At 40.2% G+C, this 22,026-nt stretch overlaps 1 protein-coding gene across 2 annotated transcripts in view; it reads right to left on the bottom strand.

The window, feature by feature from the left end:
• LOC128868492 (myotubularin-related protein 8) overlaps positions 1-22,026 on the bottom strand; it is a 50,156-nt gene that overhangs the window by 12,791 nt on the left and 15,339 nt on the right. For both annotated transcript variants that reach the window (XM_054110639.1, XM_054110638.1), the window contains exons 2-4: positions 13,503-13,619; positions 5,289-5,451; positions 1,300-1,583 (exon numbers count right to left, since the gene is read on the bottom strand). In XM_054110639.1, coding sequence (XP_053966614.1) covers positions 1,300-1,583; positions 5,289-5,451; positions 13,503-13,619 — 564 coding nt within the window. The remainder of the gene's footprint in view (positions 1-1,299; positions 1,584-5,288; positions 5,452-13,502; positions 13,620-22,026) is intronic.

Below are 22,026 nucleotides of genomic sequence, written 5' to 3'. Positions count from 1 at the left end.
GTGAGATCATGCGTCTTTAGGATCTTGTAAGGATTGACTTCAAGATCATTTTTCAGTCGTCGAGAGATCCTCGAAGAGCAGCAACTGCTGCTAGCGGTTGTTGTTGTTGTAGCAGCATACACATTCCCCGTGCATATACTAGGAATGCTGTTGAAGTGACAGTCCTAAATCCGGGTCCTTCCGGTTATGTTGAACCGACTGTCGTGCTGCCTAGACAAGATCAGTTGTTACCTGTAGCGCCAGTAACCGAGCAGCAAGATCGCGTGCCATCTCCAGCAAGTAGGAGACACAAACCTCCTACGCAGTCAGAGTCCGGGGAATCATCCGACTCTAGTCGGCACGCCTTTACAAATTCAGTGAACTGAAGCAAGTTAAAAGCTGCTAAGACGTCACATTATGTCTTTTAGACGTTAAAGCGCCGCTTTTTATCTTACCAATAGAGTTAGCTTTATTAACTTAGACGATAAATTATTCCTTACTTTAAACTGCCCTTTTACTCTTTTAGTTTTCTCAGCAATCCGTCAAACACAATTACAATTTGAACTCAAATCGACTAACAGCTGTTCGCTGTTTGTACACTAATCCGCATTGGTAAGCCACTTTAAGACTATCTGAAAAATTTTACGAGCGAAAATAGGTTTAGCGCCACGATAAAATGTCTTGCAAAGTGAGAGGTTTGCTGAGAAAACGACTCTAAGTGTGTCTGCCTCATCGGCTCTGAAGGGTGGCAGTTACTGCAATCAACAATCTACTTTGCCGCTACGTAATCCAATAGTGGTTTATGCAAATGCCAGTGTGTTATTGATGAACTAAAAGGGCATTTACTCTTCAATTTCGTAACATGTTTGCGCATTGTGCGAAAACAATGGGCAAGAAGACAATGGACAGATACAACTGAATGCATTTGCCTATTCATTGATTGCCATAGCAGCAAGGCGAAGGCATGTAATAGACTTGTGGCTGATTGACTGGCTAGCACAGCACCACCAGTTTCATTGACATGTACAAAGCGTTATATGATTAAGTGACCGATCAGACAGACTGTTCAGTAGATGTTCTTTACGGCACAGCACGATTTTCTTTTCTATTGACTTGGTCAATAAATGAATGTGTTTGCGTCACTGAGAGGTACACACGTACACTCACATAGGTACTGATGGCATCAAGAACACACTTCTTTAATACATACATACAGACAGTAGTAGTAGGTATGCGCACACATTCTTTCAATGTTCAGATGGTAACAGAGTCAATTTATCAAGATTTAAAAATGTCTCACACTTTGCAGTATTTACTCACCTTATTCGAGTGCAAGTAGGTAAGCGCTGGTAGGCGGCCTTTGGAACGAAAGCGTGAACTACCAATCAACATAGCTGTGTTGGCTTCTTGTGGCACATAAATTTGCCGCGGATACGTATCACATAACTCGTAGTTCATATTCAAAGTGCATAATGTCCAAATGTCGTTTGGCACTCGCATACGCCGGAACTCATTTTCCAACTTGAAGAAATCCCAGCCTGATGACTTTGGGAAGTCATCCTTGGCTGGCTGGTAGTTGAAGCAGTATAACTTGTTAATGGAAACTGTAATTAAAAAGCAATTACTTAGATTAATGAACCATCAAAATGTGACTACTTAATAAAGTTCATGCAACAATCTTCTGCATCTTGTATAAATATATGTGCATGTACTTGTGAGTATTAGGGTTGTCCTTATTTTAACTTCAAAATTTAAAATTTTGTGTTTTTTCTTCAAAGAATAAAAAGTGGCCAAATTTTGAGTTCAACCCGATAACATTTTATGATGGCTGCAAATTATTCCAACATAACTCCTAAATTGTACAGGGCCGTCGAGGTAAATCCGGAAAACATTTCGAAAGCTCTGGAGCAGTAGCGTTAAGTCTAAAACCGCTGATAAAGGGACATATTTTTGGTGTATTGTTTCCTGATTGACATTGGAGTGCCGGAGGAAGTGCTAGTGAAACGATGAGTCGAGAGCAGGACAGAAGATCTGCGATACTAGAGTCACTTCGCGCCGGAAAAAGCCCTAAAGAGATAATTGAGTGGTTTGGTTACAAAAAAAACCCAAGTTGTTAAACCCTGGATGGACCCCGTGGCTGCTGGAAGAGAATATGTGTTTCAGCAGGACTCCGCACCTGCTCACAAGGCAAAGAAGACTCAGGCTTGGCTCCAGAATAACCTACCCTACCACTGGTCACCAGATTTTTGGCCACCTTCAAAGCAAAGCAAAAGTTAACGCGAAGCCTCATAACACTAAGGACGCTCTGAAGACAACCATCGAGGAAGTGATGACCACAATCGACAAAGAGGAGGTAGCTCGCGCATGTGGGCGCTTCAGGTCCCGGCTGGAGCAGGTAATTGCACGAGATGGAGGTTACATTGAATAATATTCAACTATGATATGTGTACATTATACAAAGTTAAGTGCAAACAAAATTATTTTTGAGTAAATATCCAATAGTTTTGTTTTTAAGTTCAGCATTCCGGATTTACCTCGACGACCCTGTAATATAATTTTTTTTTTTACTTCTTTACTCACTAGTTTTATAAGGAAAATAACAAAAATGTTTGCTTTGAACGATTAAGCTTATTTTCGCGATTCGAAGATAACCAATCGCTGATTATAATAGTGCGATCTCGGAGGTTGCCGTAAAGACATTGAGGTTCTGATATTATGCCGTATTTGGGCTGAAGAGCAACCCGAAGCCATTCAAGAACAGCCATTACATCCATTGAAAACAACCGTATGGTGTGGCCTATAGGCTGGAGGAATCATCGGCGCATATTTCTTCAAAGACGAGGGTGGCGCCAATGTAACAGTGAATGGCGAACGGTATTGCGCCATGATAAACGACTTTGTGATATCGGAAATTGAAACCCGTGATCTCCACAACATTTGGTTCCAACAAGACGGCGGACGGCGCTACTTGCCATACAGCCCGTGAAAGAATGGATTTACTGCGTCGTTATTTTGGTGAGCAGTTTATCTCTCGTCTCGGACAGGTGGATTTGCCATCAATATCGCGTGATACCACACCTTTAAACTTTTTTGTGTGAAGTCTAAATGCTTTGTGGATAAATCAGCTGCGATTGAGGCATTCCCGAGATGCCGAACGAAGTCCTCCAGCGAGTTATTCGAAATTACGGTTTGCCGAATTACGGCACAGTTGCGCCCAACACTGTTTTTTGTAAATAAATGTCATTAATGGATCTACACAAAAATAATAAAGATTTATTTCAATTTAATATCCGATACTTCTAAATTGATTATCCTTTGTATACAGCTGTTGAAGAATACGACGCCCAGTTCTCTCCATTTCAGACTTTTTCAAGAAAATCATTTAAGTGTTTTGCATATTAGGTTCTATTTTACAAATTTAAAATGTTTGCTATTTGTATGAGTATTTTTGTCTAATAAAAACGTAGATATTTTTACTTCATCTACAAAAGTTAATACAAAGCGAAATTCCTTTGAGAAAAATACTTAAGAACGAAGCAAACTAATAGTCAAACCATAAAAAATTTAGGCGAAAGACCTTTTTGCTCTATTACTACTCACAGTGGCTTTGCGTTGGATTTATTAAATCTCTTCAATATTTAATGGAATAGAATGGAATCTTATGCTGCCTTCGTCTTATCAAATAATTGATTCAAATTGGTGATATTCTCGTACTGAGTACATTTTTACGTCGTTCCAAAGATGTTCTATTGGATTTAAGTCGGCAAATGAGGATGCCCAATCAAGAAAGTGATCAAATTATTTTCAAAAAACTTTTTGCAACACGAGGAGTGAGCGCCGTATCATTGTCCTTTTGAAATTTTCAAATCACCGGTAAAATCTCTTTCGTATAAGGTAGCATTACATTTTGAAGTATCTAAACGTACTTGATCGCATCCATATTACCTTCAATAGGATGAATTGGCCCGATATCGTTCCACGAAAAGCAGCCTCACATCATTATTGAGCCTACCCCGTGCTTTATGATTGATAAGACGAACTTGGCGTCGAATACTGCATTTTTGGCCAACACACGTACTTTCTGCCGTCTGCACCAACTCTATTTATTTTCATTTAATCGCTGAATAAATTAAAACGCAACTGGTTTGTGGTCCAGGATATGTGCTCTCGTGCAAACTGAGTTCGGCGTTGTCGTTGCGAAGCTGTTACCAATGGCTTCTTCCGTGCCATTGTGAGCGAGAACTTCTCGATGGATGTCATCAGAACTCCTTTAGGGATCCTGTTTTGGCAATCTAACGATCATCCTATCAATCTGGCTAGTAATCTTTCACTTTTACTATTCTCGGAATGTTTTTTGTAATTTGTAATTTTTCCCTTTCGACATTATTGAATCGTTTCAACTTAAGTAAATTGCTGTAGAAGTACGCCAGACACTTTATTTCTTACTTATCTACCAGTCACAATATAAAACGGAAAATAATTCACATAATTTTGGACGAAAACCTAATCGTTCTTAACCTTTTGCCTTAAAATAACGGAACGAACGGGATTTATATCCGCTCAATGACTGTCACTCCAGCACCATTTCCCGTACATGTAAGGGGAATGTTTATGTTGCTACAACAACAACAATAACAAATCTTTCTTGCCGACTCACCTTAACCCTCCGTTGGGCAACTCTTTTAAAACCTTCTGCTTTCCACCCGGGTCCGGCCATATTTGGTCCTGTTCAAGGATCCTTTTCAAAAGGTTATTTCCATAAATCAATAGAAAATTGAAATGAAATTTGAGGGAGCTACCTGGAAGCTGATGTCGTTAGCTCTAACAGAAATATGTTAAAATCACATCCAAAGTCGAAAAAGTCGGAGCTGCCAGACTCAGGTGCCCAACGGAGAGTTTACTTGTACGAGCTTTTAATTTTTTTTGACCCCCATTAAAATTGCCTGCTTAGCGCTTCTGTAAAAAATTCAAAACCGCCCAACATGGAAGGATGCAAAGGGTTAGAATGTGCTACAAAAAATGCCGCGTTAAATCCCACTACTACTTTCTGGAACAAAAATTATATTCGAAGTCGTTTTATGCATAACTCTTTTGATAAACAAGTCGCACGAAATTTTAAAATTTTAAACTTCAGCAAAAAAAAAAAAAATCACCCTCTGGACTAGAGACTGTCTTCGCCTAAGTAGTTCTTGTAGACATCCTATTTCATATTTAAAAGCATTTGTTCATGTTGAGTTGAAGAAACTCCATACAAATAAGGACACTCCTAATACATTTTATGTGGAAACTTAAGCTCTCTAAGTACCTACCTGGTTGATAAAGCTTCATTAATGAGGTGTACACATCGTGACACTCGGAATCCTTTGGAATTACGAATGTAACTGATAGGAAAGTTTTACAACGTATCAATAGTGGAGAACCAGTTGTGCTTAACGGTAATTTCTCTATGTTTGCGACGTGCATATGCAATATCTGCAAAGAAACGTAATGAATGAAATGTAATAAAAAGTTTGGTGCTGCTCGACTAAAACTACAAATTTATGCAAAATTATTGTACATATTCAATCTATATAGAAATATAAGAATATAGAGCACATACATAACACTATTTTATGTAAGAAAATGTTAGATTAGGTGCGAAATTTAGTATGTTTTGACATTTGCAAACATTTTGCAAACCGCCATTTTCTCCGATCCATAGCTTTTTTTTAGTCTTCGGCACCCTTACTTGTAGTACTTTGATGATCAGAAAAGAAAAATTAAACAATGGCATCAACTCTTTTGCGGCAACAAGTTCAATTTCAGTATACTTAGCGTAAAATATACAATACATCCGCAAATATGTAACATCCGCTGCAGTAGTGAGCACCATGGCGTATACGTGACATGAATACTTAAACTCGCCTAACAAATACTCTTGCACTACTTTCACCGAAATTAGCAAGCAACAAAGCGTAAGAATTTAATGACATCCGCAAATAAACGACTGTGTTGAACGCCTCATGCATACATTTGTTTTGTGCTGCGACTTACTACCGACTAACTGCAGTTGAAATAAACTACCCATGTGCTACTCCATATGTGCTGTGTTCTTCCATCAAATAATACTTATTCATGCAATTTTACGACAATTTAAAGCGAAATTTGTGGACTTTCACGACAATGGACGATTTTTCATAATTAAGGTCACCTACTCACTCTGACGGTTTTTTAATTAATGTCATACAATTGTTGAAAAATGTATAGCATATGTGGGTACATTTCCGTAGACATACATACAGCAGCCCTCATTGATGCGGTCTATACATTTTTAATTCTTTATAAAATGGCCTATAAAACAACAGGTAAACCACTCTGGTAGCAATTACTTGAAATCTCCAACGCCAGTGGTGAATGTATTATAGCTCCGCAAAACGAAATGAATCACTTTACGTTTGGAAATATTTTGGGGAAGATTGCAAACTCAATTTTTAAAATGAGTGCTGTGGTACTCAATTGATGAGTTTATTGAAAATAAAAATATTTTACCGAAAGTAAGCCCCTACCACTTCTACCATGATGGAAAGATTTTAAAGGTTAGTTCTTTGAGCTGATGTTGGTAATATACGAAACAAATCAACCAATGACATTTCGGTGCCGTCAAAACAATGACTGATTGGACGAGTATGTATGTGAAATGATCGTTTTCATTTCGTCAGCGAATTCCCAAGTTACGTGCCAGCCAAAGATCCCCTCACAATTTTGTTTTTCACCATAGCTAAATAGCTAACCTGGTAATCTATCACCCTTGCACTTTTTCTGTACGCAAGTTTTAGCAAACCATTCGTGAGACTGATTTATTAGTGCACAACATTCACCTCCTTTCTAATGTGCGCGTTTCCCACTCGCGAGTATGCGGCTGCTTTGGCCTAGACTAAGCTCTGGTCCACCGTAAAGTCCTTATCGTACCCGACGATGCACAATGACAAGGTGGCAATCACCTTTAGTGGTTGCACTTCGTCTTATCCGAAGCACTTGCGCAAGGGTTTTTTGCCTGCATTCTCTGGTCAATTAGTCCAAGCGACACGACGGCTGCACTGACTGCCAAACAACTGTGCGCCACTTATTTTCTCCAGCGATGCGATTCAGGAAGTCATCAAGAAAGTAAAAGCTCTGACTTCCGCAGAGTGCACAGTACAACCACTGCACTTACCGCCATACCACGTCAACTGCGGGCTTAACCAAAACCGCCACTGCGAGAGGACTGTCCTAGTAGCGCCGGATCTGTCGAAGCCTTTCGATACAGTCAGCCACTCCATGCTACTAGATGATATTCAACAGTCGACCTTCCCGCCGAGACTAAAGAGTTGGTCCGCGAACTATCTAAGTGGTCAGCATTCGTCAGCCATCTTTCGAGATCAAAGCTCAAAACATAGGAGGATAAAGCAAGGTGTAGCGCAGGGTGGCGTCCTCTCACCCTTGCTTTTTAACTTCCACATCTCGAAGCTCCCTCAGCCACCAGAGGGATTCTCAATGGTCTCTTATGCTGACGATTACTCGATAATGTCAACCGGAAAGGACATCGATGATTTGTGCTCCAAAGTGAAGGTTTTTCTAGCCAGTCTTTCTAGCTTTTCACTGCGAAGAGTCCCCAATTGTCACCTACCTAAACCACGGCGACCCTTTTTACCACCTGGACGAAGGACGTCAAACTGCAACTAAAGGTGAAAGTCGATGACACGCCGATACCGACCGTTAACAATCCTAAAATCGTCGAGGTCAAATTCAATAGTTTCCTCTCCTTTTTAGCGTATACAACCGTGATTGTCACTATGGTGTAAAACATCAACAAGATGCTATCACTGGTAGGGCCTAGTAAACTGCAACAACAACAATAACCTAGAGCGCTAGCTTGAAGAGAACTCTCCATGAAAATCTCGGATTATTCACATACAAGGTCAGATAAGTGGAATAGAAATGACCATTGAATGTATTATTACTTCCCAGTTTAGGCATCAGAGTCGCTCGAATCAGACGACGAATTTGCACAAAAAAAACAAAAACCATCTTCTTATAACTTGGTATTTTCATCTCGGCGGCTTTACCAACAAATGTATTTACCGCATCTAGGGATTGGATTAATTCACTTTTTTCTTAAAACTGCTTGAAAATGTCACTTCTGACAACGATGAGCGCTTCATAGTCATGAGTTTTGTGCGCACTGGAATTGAAGACATGGTTAGGTTAGGTTAGGTAGTAATGCCCAGAGAGTGGGCCCACTTGGGCGAAAGAAGTTTGGTTCATCCTTTGTGATACCTTTGCAAGAGGGGAAAAAGAGGTGAAGGAAAAAGGACGATAGGACGAAAGGGAAAGATGTGGGGAGGGTTGAGTGTTTGTGGACTATGAAAGGCGACTAGTTTGCGGTTGTGTTAGCCTCTTTATGCTGCTGATGAAGTTCATTAGATTTTTGTTATCAAGACCTGCTATATCAGCAGCCGCAGAAAATAAGTGAGAACCAAGATGCTTGAATGTTAGTCCCGCGAGAGCTGGACAGCTAAGGAGCAGGTGCTGAGATGATTCCCCCTCATCCTCCATACAGCTGCCGCAAAAAGGACTCGAAGTAATTCCGAGTCTCACGGCATGTATACCCCGCGGATAATGCCCCGTGAGGATACCCACGAAATTTGAGAGATGAGATTTTGTCATCCTCAGAATATCCCTCGAACGCCTCCTATCCAAACGTGGCCAGAAGGACTTCGCGACCTTACACGTTCGTGTACTTGCCCAGCGCTCGCTGAGTTGGTACAAACCCCATCCTTCCAGGAGTAGAACGCTGGTTGTCAAAGGGATCCCGATCCTCTCCTTCCGTGGGCGGACTACCTCACGGGTCCCTTGTCTGGCCAACTTGTCGGCTTCGCAGTTTCACTGTGACCAGGTACCCAAATTATCTTAATATCGAAGAATTCTGATGCAATCGAGAGAGAGACCAGACATTCCCTGATCAGTTTCGAATGCACCATAATAGAGCCTAGGGCCCTAATTGCCGCTTGGCTATCGGAGTAAATATTTACCCCCTTAACAGTTATTACGCAAGTAAGTAGCCAGTCAGCTGCTTCTTTAATTGCGGCCACCTCTGCTTGGAACACACTGCAGTGATCCGGTAACCTGTATTTGAGTTTGATGGGGAGCTCTTTGCAGAATACTCCTTCTCCAACCCTACCGTCCAACTTCGAGCCATCCGTGAACAGGTTAACCAGACCCAGTCCCCAAGTGTTGGCCCCGGTCCACTCCTCCCTTGATGGAATATTGGTGCAGAAAGTTCCGCTTGGACTAAGCGAGGGCACACACTGATCCGTCGACGAGGGGATGAGCTCAAAGTTTCGGAGGATGCTTGAGTGCCCATATGTGAGATTGAGCTTTTAGTCCAAGCCCCTCAGTCTGTTTGCGGTACGTGCAGCGGCAATTCTGCCTGCGATGTCTATAGGTACCACATATAACATTACATTAAGCGTTAGAGTAGGGGTAGTTCGAAGCGCCTCTCTAATTAAAATGAGTCCAGACCTTTGAACTCTCTCTAGCTTGACATGGACATGAACGATATTTAGCTTCAACAAGCTGGCGCGTCAACCAACATACAAGATCGCTGAAAGATCTAGTTCATGCAGACAATCTGGAATCATTTTCGTCACTTTAGAAAAACATCTATCCAGTCGTTCATGCGATAAAAGCAGGAGCAGGAGTAGGAAAAATTGCGTCATCCAGATACGTTACTGTGAAGGCAGCCAGATGCATGAAATAATGTGCCATAAATGATGGCAATGTGCGTTTGTTTTCTGAAGAGTTTGAGTGTAGTTAATTTTATTTTATTTCATTTTTTAAAACTAACTTGTTACACTTTCCCTTTTACGATGATACGCAAAAACTAATTAAAGTAGCAACACTCTGATGAGTGCCTTGAAGTATTCAAGAGTTAGGGGGAAAAAATTAATTTTCAAAAGTAAGAAAGTACTTTCGCATTCAATGTTCGTTTGCAATGATTCCCCAAGCTTCCTGTGCAGCACTTCAATGTTTTATAGTAGTTTTCTAATGCAGTTGTTAGTGACCTACTTGGCAGCAGCACCTATCAGCCATATTGGGAGAACCACGACCGCATCAAAGTCGACATGAAGGAGATCTAATTGGGAAAGCCTTAATATAGCAAAAAGAAGAAAGAAAAGTTTGACGAAAGAAATCCACAAATAATACTCGTATGTGGTGGTGGGTGAACCTGTGCGCCGCTTGTACACTCAATAGAAGTGGCTTTGGCACAGCTGACAGACGCCGACGCGTCATCCCGCATACATACATACATACACGCATACATTTTTCGTCTTTTCGTGACCACAATTTGATTGCTTTAGTATTCTTGTGCGCTTTTAAGTACACTCGAGCTTTACGGCATCAAGGGCAAAACGAGAAATGTATACCCGTCATCGCTACTGCACATACATATGTACATACATACACACCAATCGATTGAGTTTTCGCACTGGATTTCATACTACAATGTTTTTATTTGTAAACAGGACAATGAAATCACCAGTTCAAACTAAAAATTTCATTTCATGTAATGCTATGACCTCAAACCTGTGCGCCATACTCGTACCTTCGTGCGTGCATGTATCGTACACACAAATGTTCATATATACATATGTATGTAAAATTATACAAATATCTAGAAAGCGGCAACTGGTGAGTTCGATATTCAACGAAGAAATTTTATTAAAGTGATTTTAGACTGGAAATCAAGTAAGTGCTGAATCTTTTCGGAGGAAAAGCTTAATTTGAATAAAAGCATTAAGTACTTTAATTCACCATCCATTTGATTGAACCAGTTACGTATATTAGTCATAGCGATTCAGTGCAAATCTCAGACAGACAGTGGGAGTGTTTCTTAATTGGCCATAGTAAACATTGCGGACCTGTCCTACAGCTGCGATGGCGGTGATGCTTAAGCTGACACCGCTTCATATAGTTATTGAACAATCAGCAAAGCGCACCCTGTTGAACACAAGGTGAAATCCAAAATAAACGAGACTGGTGTTATAAAAATGTTTTTGATGGCGCCATCTTTTTAATGAGTTAGTGTGTTGGAAGTTACATTCCTAGCTGACTTCCAGTGAAAGCTTGGTGACATTCGGTTCAGTGGAAGCGAAGTTATTGCGTCTAAAGTGTCAATATGTTTGTGTCATCGGTACAAAAATGAGTTTCGAACAAAGAGCTAATATCAAATTTTGTTTTAAAATTGGTTAGATGTTTACCGAAACATTTGAATTGATGAAAAAAGTTTAAGGCGATGATTATCTATCGCGCGCCAGAGTTCATGAGTGGTTTCACGTCTCAGAGATGGTTGTGAGGACATAAATGACAATGAGCATATGGGCCGCCCAAAATCAGTAATCACCAAAACTCCATCGAAATTGTTCGTAAATTTATCAAAAATGAACCGAAATCATAGTTGAAATTCATGGAATCGCAGTTGAATATCTCCAAAACATCACTTTATCTCATTTAAACTGATCATTTGAGCTTACGAGAAGTATGTGCAGGTTACATTCCGCACAAGTTAACTGAGGGCCAGAAATTGCTCAGAGTTCAACATTCGAAAGACCTCATTACAGAGGCGAGAAAAAACGAGAACTTCCTTTACAACATTGTAACTGGAGATGAAACGTAGTGTTCCCAACATGGACCTGAAACTAAGCGTCAAAGTGCCGAATGGAAGGCCCCATACCAGCCACCATCCAAAATATCGAGTTTGGAGAAGTCAAAAATCAAGTCGATGCTCATTTGTTTTACGATTCCAAGGAAATTTTTCCATAAGGAGTTCGTGGCAACGAGCCAAACCGTCAATGCAATTTTCTATCTTTGCGTTTGAAGGGTTTGTTGCATTGCATTCGCCGATTTCACCCTGAATACCGCGAAGGAGGAAGCTGGCGCTTTTTGCATGATAATGCACCATTTCATCGATTCACTCGGGTGACGGATTTTTTGACTAGAAATCCCATTTTAACCATCAATCACTCACATTTTTTGCCTAATATGGCTCCCTGTGACTTCTACCTATTCGGAAGATTGTATTTGGCCATGAAAGGAAAACGTTTTGTGTCCGTAGAGGCCATCAAAAAGTCTTGTGCCGACTCTCTAAAAAACATTCCGGTCAATGACCTGAAACACCCTTTCGAAAATCTTTTAGATCGCGCAAAACAGTATATCGAGGCCAGAGGGGACTATTTTGAATAAATAAACTCGAAGTTATCAGAACAAAGCTCCTGTCGTTTCTATTTTAGCTCAATCTTGTTTATTTTGAACTTCACCTTGTATTACCCTTGTATTACCACGGAAGGAGTATACCCTGCACTGGTATACATACATATGGCTCAAAGATACCAGAAGGCATAGGCGCTGGAATATATGGCCCCAGAATCAAACGTTTTGTGCCGATGGGTAGTTTTCCCAATCATCTGATTCTTGTCGTTTATGTGACCAATCGCGAGAGACTCCAATGCGCCTTCGCCTTGAATGTGCGCGATAGCGCGGAGAAGGTTGAGACATCTTGGCTAACTGCAGCCAGAAGAATAATGTAAATATATAAAAAAAAACTAAAATTTCATTCGAAATGGGCACCATTTGTTTTTACGCAAGTCTTCAAACGATTAGGCCATTCAGCTATTGCAGCAAACACGTTTTCCACGGACGTTTCCAGCGACGTCAGCTCGAACCAAAGATGTTGGATTCAGATCTGGACTTCCAGACGACCAATCTTCTGCGGCTATGAACCCAGGAATATAGTTTTTCGGCCACTGCTGGCTGGTTTTTGCCTTATGGGCTTGAGCGGAATCTTGCTGGAAGAACCAACGCTCGCCATTAAAGAAAGTATTGATCAACTGCTTCACCACGCCTTCTAAGACATCCTTCTGGTACACTTTTGCCTCGGTCTTAATCGCTTTTTCGCAGAAATTAAGCGATGTAATGCCTTCACCAGACAGCCCCTACCAATCTATTGGATGGTGGCCAAACTGAACCCTGGGAACAAATTTTTTTGCGTCTTTGGAAGTTTTTTCATAGATTTTGTCGTTTCGCTTATTAAAAACTTCTTCAAGAGTGAACATTTTCTCAACTGCATAAATAATATTTTCATGGGCGTTGCCCGCGTGTCCCGAAGAAGCTACTTGCATCTGTCGAGTCTAATTTTCTTCATACGCTTTGTCAAAAGATGACCAGTTGATCGATGGAAAACTTTTATATGGAGATCATCTCTAATTAGCTTTGTCACGGATCTGGTCGATACATTCATTTCCCTGGACATTTCTGCTTTCTAAGGGGATTTGTGCGAATTTTTTCAAATGGCTTTATGGCTGTATTGGTTCGAACCAAGCGGGGCCAACTATTTCTTTACTGTTTGTCACTTCAGCAGCATTATCCGTATATGTATAGGGAATGTTTATGCCGCCCCAACAACCAGTTTTACTTAAATTCAGAATCTAATTCTATTAGATACATACCCATGTTTCCTTGTTGCTATCCGGTTCGACAAAAATTAAATGTGTAGCCGTCAAATATAGGGTTCCAACTGTAGGATTTTTGGCATTGTACCGATCGATCATTCGCACATTTTCTACCTGAAAAATAGAAGAAAGGAAAAATTCTGTTTACAAGGCAACAAACTTCAGTCTGGAACAAAAAATTACGTTAAAATTTAGGGTTTTGTTGAAAGTGATAATTAATATACCTAGTTTTGAATATAATTGACACTAACACAAAAATCTACTCGGATAAATATCCTGTGCTAAGAATTTCTTGAATTATACTCGTACAACTAATAAATTTTTCACTTTCAGATGGGATCACTGATAACACCTTCGTCCTATTTGTAGTATTTCTACGATAAGTTCAGTACGAGTGAAAATGATTTTCTCACAAAAACGTAGTAAAGCACATGCTCGGAAGTCTTTTACAAAGAAAAAAATCATCAACACCATTCTTCTTCTTCCCTGCTGCTATCCCATTTCACTCGGGATCTGCCTTTGTAGTCGTCATTATCAGATCCTTCTATCCTGGCTCGTTCTATCCTGTGTAACTTCGCACGTTTCATATCACTTTCTATTCGCTTCGTCCATGTGTGTTGTGGTCGACCTGGCTTTCTCGGCACCGTGGCGATGTTTAACACGTTTTTTGTCATATTTGACTCAGGCTCCCTCTAGACATGTCCATACCAGCGAAGACGACTTTCTTATATTTTTTGCTTAATCGGCGTGATTTTAAGACTTCCACAAATGAATTGATAAATCACTTTGTCCAGCATTGTGGCCGAGGCGGATCATCTCAACATTTTCATTTCTGTCGTTTGAAGTTTCATTTCGTGTAACTTTTTTATAGGCCAGTATTCGCCTCCATACAACAAAGTGGGACCCACGGCGGTTTTATATACTTTGCGTTTTAGGTGAAGTGGCATTCTTTTGTCATATAGCACCCCGGTTAGAGCTTTCCATTTTAACCATGCCGAGCTAACCCTATGCTGCACGTCTTCATTAACTTCTCCAGTATTTATTATAACGGAGCCTAAGTATTTTAACATAGGGACCTCATTTAGTGGGCAGCCGTTCAACAAAATTGGTGTTAAGCTTGTTGTTGGGTTGGTGGAAAGCTCGCAGCGCATAACCTCTGTTTTATTCCTGCTTATTTTTAGCCCATCCGATTTGAGTTTGGTTTACCACTGATTGCGTATCCAAGCCACATTTAATTAGTGGAAAAAAAATTTGCATCTTCGCTCTCTAGCACAATGTCGGCTCCGCACAATATGGTCCACGGGGTGTTGTTGTTGTAGCAGTAACTTTGCCCTGTCAGTGTAGTGTAATCAACGGTCGTATTCGCCTAGCTCATCTAACGGTAGGCCCAGGAAACTAGCTGTTTCTACGGGTTGCGTTCAGAGGGAGAAGGGTGTTAAATGAGTGGGCTTAATGGGGCATGTGAAAAGGTGGTTAGTGTCGTGCGGGGTGCCTTCACATGCTGGACATATGTTTAGTATTTCGGGGTCGATTCTAGATAGGTAGGAGTTTAACCTGCTACAGTATCCAGAACGTAATTGTGCCAAGGTTACGCGGCACACTCGGGGAAGTTGGAGCTTTTCGTCTACGATGGGTGGTGGTTGGACTCCGATGACGGCATTCGGGGGTCGGGAGCTTAAGAAGGTGGTAAGAGTTTCCCGATGAATGTCGTCAATTGTCTGTCTGTACACTGTCCGATCCAGTAATTGGCGGTCTGTTTTGTCCTGGATCTCCTCCATGTAGTTAAGAAGGTGCCTTCTGACATGCCTGGGAGGTGGTTCAGGCTCAAGCAGGTGTCTGCATAGGTGGGACCTGCGGGACCTGGTTCCCTAACAGGAGCTGCTTGCTCAGCAGTTTATGAGCATATGGGCCTCGTCATGTAGATGTTGTAGTGGGTACATCAGAAGACATCCTGTCGCAGTCCTAATGGCAGTGTTTTGACAAGTCTGTAGCTTCGTCCACTGCGAATCACTGGTTCCAGGAGACCAGACAGACGCAGCAAAGTTTAGAACATCGCGCCACGTGGTGTCACGTTGAATGCTGAATAGAAGGGGGTTCAATGCCAACACATGGGCCAACACAAATACGAGAATTAGAGTATATCATGATATATCTTCACGAAACTAGGGGTGCCTGTTAACCTTGGGTGGCCTTAAAAGATCGATAACAATTTCAAGAAAAGTTAAAATTTATGTTTATGTTTTTTAAACAAACGTAATTATTAACACAAATAGGTGCCTTTTTTTTCCTTGTTCACTTCTCTCGGGAGCATAGGGCCTCGACAATACTTGTCTTGCATTGGTTTCGTTAATCTATTTAATTTCTGACAGGGTAGGTGATGAGCCTGCCGCTACCAGTCCTAAATAGTGGGAATGCCCACCTGTCGTTGCTTAGGAACAATGTCTTCTTACTGCTTGGAGCGCCACCTGTGTTTCACATTTTTTTGGCTGAAGGATCGCACAGATGGTTGAGGACTTCACTAAATTTGGTGTGTCTGCGCTATTACCGCGGTTGCCCGCCTCCTCTTGCTGGCGCCTCTGATGCAATGTGTAACTGTATGTTTTTCTTTGTTGTTGTTTAAACAGCCACAATGCAAATAATGCGCTGACTATTTTGCGGGAGTAAGGATGGAAAGGATAAGTTTTTTCTGTTTTTTTGTAAGAAGGTAAATTGGAAAAGTGCGAGGACCGTGCTTTGCGTGGGATTCGTACCCACATCCTCTGGGATGGCAGGCAAGTGCGCTTACGCTAGACTACCGAGGCCGCCAATTGTGTCATTTGGTTCAATTATATTTTGTCATCTTTGTTTGGAAAGTTTTACCTTTCCTTCAAGAACTTCGGTTTAAAAATGACTTGATTTTATTCAGCCTCCGCAGAGTTTCCAACCAAATCGTTGCTATTTTCCAGCTACAGCACACTTTTTTTATACCACATCGGTGTAATCGAACTCTTTGGACCATCTAAATTAAGGTAGACAGCATAAAGTATTTCTTTTTGCGTTTGTGAATAAGTACTTAATGAAAACGTAGTACATATTTCATAGAAAATACAATTTATCAGGTCACAAAATCAATTGCTTATTTATTACACATTTTCACACACTTGAATTACTCGTTTCCATCTCACGACAGTAGATATCAGCATGAATCGTTTTACCAAGTGGTGGTAGGTAGGTAGGTATAGTGGTTGTCAGTTGACACACCTAGGCCTGCTGTAGGCCCATTGTGATGCCACCAGGGCTGTCCCCTCTCCTCACTCTACATTGTCCTCATTGAACCAATCTGTGGCTTTAATATTGGGTAGTCGAAAAAGTCTTTTCGTATTTCTAATCAAACTTCAACTCATTTTTTTTATATTTATAATGAACTTTATTAAACCAAATATGTACCATTTTGGTCGACCACCTTTTGCCATTTTTCTTCTAGAGACATTATTCCATCAGTGTAAAACTTTTGTGGTTTCTCGGCGAAAAACTGCGACAAGTAATTTTCACAGGCTTTTCTTGAAGCCAACTTTACTCCATTAAGGGAGTTCTGCATTGATCGAAACAAATGGTAGTCCGATGGTGCAAGGTCAGGGCTATATGGTGGATGTATCAAAACTTCCCAGCCAAGCTCTCCTAGTTTTTGCCGAGTCATCAAAGATGTGTGTGGCCTAGCGTTGTCCTGATGGAAGACGACGCCCTTTCTGCTGATCAGTTCTGGCCGTTTTTTTTGCTTCAATCTCATCAGTTGTTAACAGTAAAGTGTAGAATCAATCGTTCGAGCAGGCTGGAGCAGCTCATAGTGGATGATTCCTTTCCAATCCCACCAAACGCACAGCATAACCTTTCGAGGCGTCAATCCTGGCTTTGCGACCATTTGTTGAGCTTCACCACCCCTGCACCATGATCTTTTTCGCACATTCTTGTCGTATTTGATCGACTTTTCGTCTCCTGTTACCACTCGCTTCAGAAATGGTTCGATTTCATTTCGTTTCAGCAAAGAATCGCAGATGTTAATTCGGTCCATTAAATTTTTCACAGACAATTAATGTGGTACCTAATCATCGAGCTTCTTTTTGTAACCACCCTTTTTTAAATGGTTCAAAACCGTTTGATGATGAATGTTTAGTGCCTTGTCGATGTCATGGCAGCTTATGTGACGGTCCTGGTCAATATTTTCCATAATTTCATCGACTTTTTCAACGATAGGTCGACCGGAGCGAGGTGCATCTTTCACATCGAAATTTCCAGAACGGAAGTGAGCGAACCATTGTTGTGCTACACGAACTGATACAGCATCGTCTCCGTAAACTTCACAAATTTCATTGGTGGCTTGTATGGCATTCTTCCCTTTTTTATACAAAAATTTCAAAATATAGCGAATTTCTTCATTATTTTCACTCATTTTTGAACAGCTATAACTTTTTTTCAACTTCTCCGAATTTAATTTTTTTTGGTTAAATGAAGTTTAAAAAGTCACCTTTCTAACATCATATGATATGACACAATGTGATTGGTAGCACTGGAGATAGATGACTCCAACGACATCTATTGACAAAATACGAAAAGACCTTTTCGACTACCCAATATATCTAACAACGCTTGTTATTTTTATATTGGCTACTTCTGCCAAGTTATTCAGGGAACTTTTTCCTAAAATATTGAACCTTCTTCTATCCAAAGCCATGCATCCGCATAGAAAGTGTTCTATAGTCTCTTCTTCCGCCTCGTCTACAGCTTGTGCAATAGTCGTTATAGGGTGCTCCCAGTCTACTGGCATGCCTGTTAATCAGACAATCATGTTCTTCCTGTTCAGTTTCAGCAGTCGGTTTGTGTGGCCCATGTTCCATTCTGGACACTTCATTCTACTTGTTGCACAGGTAAGGGACTGGGCCCATAGTCTGTTGGTCTGATAGTGCGTTTGACTATAAGCATCTTACAAGTTGCTAAAGGTGTAGGTATGTTCGCTTTGTATGGTTGGATGGGTAATGTCGCTAGTTCATCTGCTTTGCAGTTGCCTTCTATGGCTCTATGACCCGGCACCCAGAGCAGATTTACTACAAAGTACTGTGATAGTTCTGTCAAAACGTCGATATATTCTTTTACTGTCTTCGAATTAATATTAGGCGAATGTAAAGCTTTCAGGGCCGATTGGCTATCTGAATATATGCCTTCCCTGATAGCCCATTAAGTTATATTTCCACCCAACCCCACCAAACATACAGCATTACTTCTTTTGGCGTCAATCCTAGATTTTCCACAGTTTGAGAAGTTTCAGTTTCTTCTGTTTCTGATCTGTAGTTTATAATTTTTTAATATCAATAAAATTTGTAAATTCGCTTTAATATTGGATAGAGACTTTCAGCTTTAGCTTTTCAGAAGCGTTTATGAAAATTCGCTCACACTTTTAATTCACTAGTTCCCATAAACATACAGCTTTTGTTTGTATGCAGCCTTATCAAATGGTTGAAAACTGATTGATGATGGCAATTGAGATTCCTAGCAACAATGACTATTTATATGCCGCTTCTTTTCATTTTTGCCTCTGGTTTTATGGACTTTATCAGTAATAGGTTAACCGGGCAAAAGCTCATCTTTCGAAACGAAATCTCGGGTCGAAAATAAATAAGTAACAAGTAACCGTAATATACAAAAAACAAAAAAAAAAAAAAAAATGCCACTCCCATTCGCAAATGCAATCAAATCTACCTTTTGATCAGAAAGTACCGAGAATGTTTAAATAAAACAAAACAAAACAGAGTTAAATTTCATGCAAATTTATTTTATCTCCTTCAAAATATGACCTGTCTGAAGCAACACAAATGTGCCAACGTTTAACCTAGTACTCCATGCACCCCTGGTAGGCCGACGAACGGATGACCTTCAGCTCCTTAGTCGCATTCTCTTTGATCTCCTCTATCGACTGAAATCTCCTTCCAGGAAGTGGTAGTAACTTCAACTTGAGAAACAAAAAGAAGTCGCACGAGACCATATCAAGTGAATACGGTGTTTGCACGATGGTATTTACTTAGTGTTTGGTCAAATAATCTAGGATAATTTGGGGCTCGGTATGATGGGGCGTTATCATCATGCAAAATCTAAGAATTGTTTGCCCACATTTCCGGCCGTTTGCGACTCGTCTGGCAACTCGTTCAAATACAAAACAAAAGAAAAAAAATTGAAAATGTTGCAGAAAGCTTATGGCGAGTGTACTTTGTCAAAAACGCGGGCCTACGAGTGGTATAAGGCTTTTTCAGAGGGTCAAGAAGTCGTGAAAGATTTGCGCCGACCTGGTTGGTCAGCCGTCAACATCTTCAACGAATGAAAACGTCTACAAAGTCAAGTAAATGGTGCTGGGAAACCATCATTTAAGTTTGAGGAAGGTAGCTCGTGACCATAGCGTGTCTCACGAATCAATTCGCAACATTTTACCCCATCAATTGGGCATGAGACGCGTGGCTGCTCGACTCGTTCCAAGAGAGTTGAATTCCTTTCGAAAACTCCATCGGAAGAAGGTGGCTAAAGTGAATTCGGACCCAACCATTATTCAGCGCATCACAACAGGTGGGTATATAAGTTTGACATGAAAACCAGTCAACAGGTGGCTGAATGGCGTTATCCACATGGGCCGAAACCCAAAAACCCACGTCAAAGTCGGTAAAAGTGAAAGTCAGGCGACTCGTTTTCTTTGATTGATGGTGTTGTGCACTCGGAATTCTTTCCAAATGGTTCTACGATAAATAAAGAATATTATTTGGAAGTTATGCGACATTTGAAAGAGAATGTGCGTAGGAAACGGCCCAATTTGTGGGAAGATAACTCATGGATACTGCACCTTGATAACGCACCGTCTCAAAAGGCTCATATTGTGAACACTTTTTTCACCAAAAACTCGACAAATATCAACGAACAACTACCGTATTTACTGGATTTAGCCCCTGTGACTTTTTGCTTTTCCCAAAACTTAAATTGTCACGCTAGAGGCCAGTAAGAAGAATTCGCTGAAGTAGCTGCAGAAGATCTCTTCAAACGCGTTTAAAAGGAGCTTGGCTGACTGGACTAATCGTTGGCATATTGGGTCGTGTATTGCTTTGAATGGAGCCTATTTTGAAGGCGACAAAATAAATTTTAATGATTAAACAAATATTTTGCGTTTTATTGAACAATTCTCGCTACTTTTTTGACAGAATGTAAATCCTGATCGTTCCGTTAACGTACAATCAACTGCCGTGGGAACAACTGTCGCTGACATCTATGCCAAATTCGCATGTAATTATTAGTGTTCGTTAAAACTTGCATTCGTGTTTTGTGAAATAAAGGGTCTTTCAAAAGATCCGCCTAGATGTTGTTTTAAAATAAAACATGTAACTGCACTTTTCCGCTAATGCTGTTGAAGTCAATGTCAAAAAAAAATATTTTTATTTTAAAATGAAATTTAATAGTTCTCTCGTCACCTGTCAACAAAGCTAAAATTTATTTATAAGGGAACTAATATTATCTTCTAGGTAAATAAAGTGATGGAGAAAAATTTTACATTTAAACTAGAAAATTAAGGGTACCCGGTGGTCTAGAGCACGAAAATTTCACCTATTTTCACGATTTTTTTTTTGCCATTACAAATTTAAAAAACGATGTTTCAACTTTAGTACGTTTATAGAGCATACAAAAAATTTTTTTTTTTCGAAAAATCGAACCCGGACGGCGTAGATGATTTCGAGACTTCTACTCATCTGAAACATAAAATTCAACAAAATTCTTAATCAGAAAGAGTGCAGTTATGGTCGGAACTAGAACAAATAGAAAAAATGAAAAATTGACAAAATGGAAAATTTGAAAAAAAAGTTTGTAAAATCGGGTTTTTTTCACTAGTTTTTTACTTAAAAAAAAAAAAAAACAGGACGATAGCGATACAAGCTGTGAACAACATATCCAAATTTCAAGTGATTCGGTTGAATAGTATTTTTGTTTTCATCCCCGCCTTGCCGAAAGAAGTCGTTTCGAGATAAATGAGTTTAAAGTTTGAGGTACAGGAGTTCGCAGACCGCTCTCTACCTGGTTAATGGGCTGTAGAAGCTATAATATTGGGAATTTCCGCATGAAAATTGCACAGTATATTCTTAAGATACTATACTTTCGAAATATCGGAAAAAAACAACGACTTTTTGAAATTTCTAGACCAGCGGGTCCCCTTAAGTACACATTTCTAAGCTGAAATTTGAGTAAATATCATAACTCCAATGAACTAGAAATATGTAATTTAAGATTTTAATATGAGAATTCAAGGGATTACTGCAGGGAAAATACTCTGCTTTATTTGCTTATTGCGATTACGATTCGAAAGTAAAAGCGTTGTGCGGTTAGAAATATGTGTGCGAGTATATTTGTCATGCTAATTTGTCAGTAGATTACAGAAGAGTGATTGAAATTTAAATCACTTCCAAATGAGGGTGCCAACAAAACTTTGATCAACTTTGCGTTTGTACTCGTATGAACGCTACAT

Source organism: Anastrepha ludens, chromosome 6 (genome assembly GCF_028408465.1).
Source record: "Anastrepha ludens isolate Willacy chromosome 6, idAnaLude1.1, whole genome shotgun sequence".
NCBI classification, from domain to species: Eukaryota; Metazoa; Arthropoda; class Insecta; order Diptera; family Tephritidae; genus Anastrepha; species Anastrepha ludens.
Note: the sequence above shows the minus strand (reverse complement) of the source record. Positions and strands in the feature narration are given on the sequence as shown.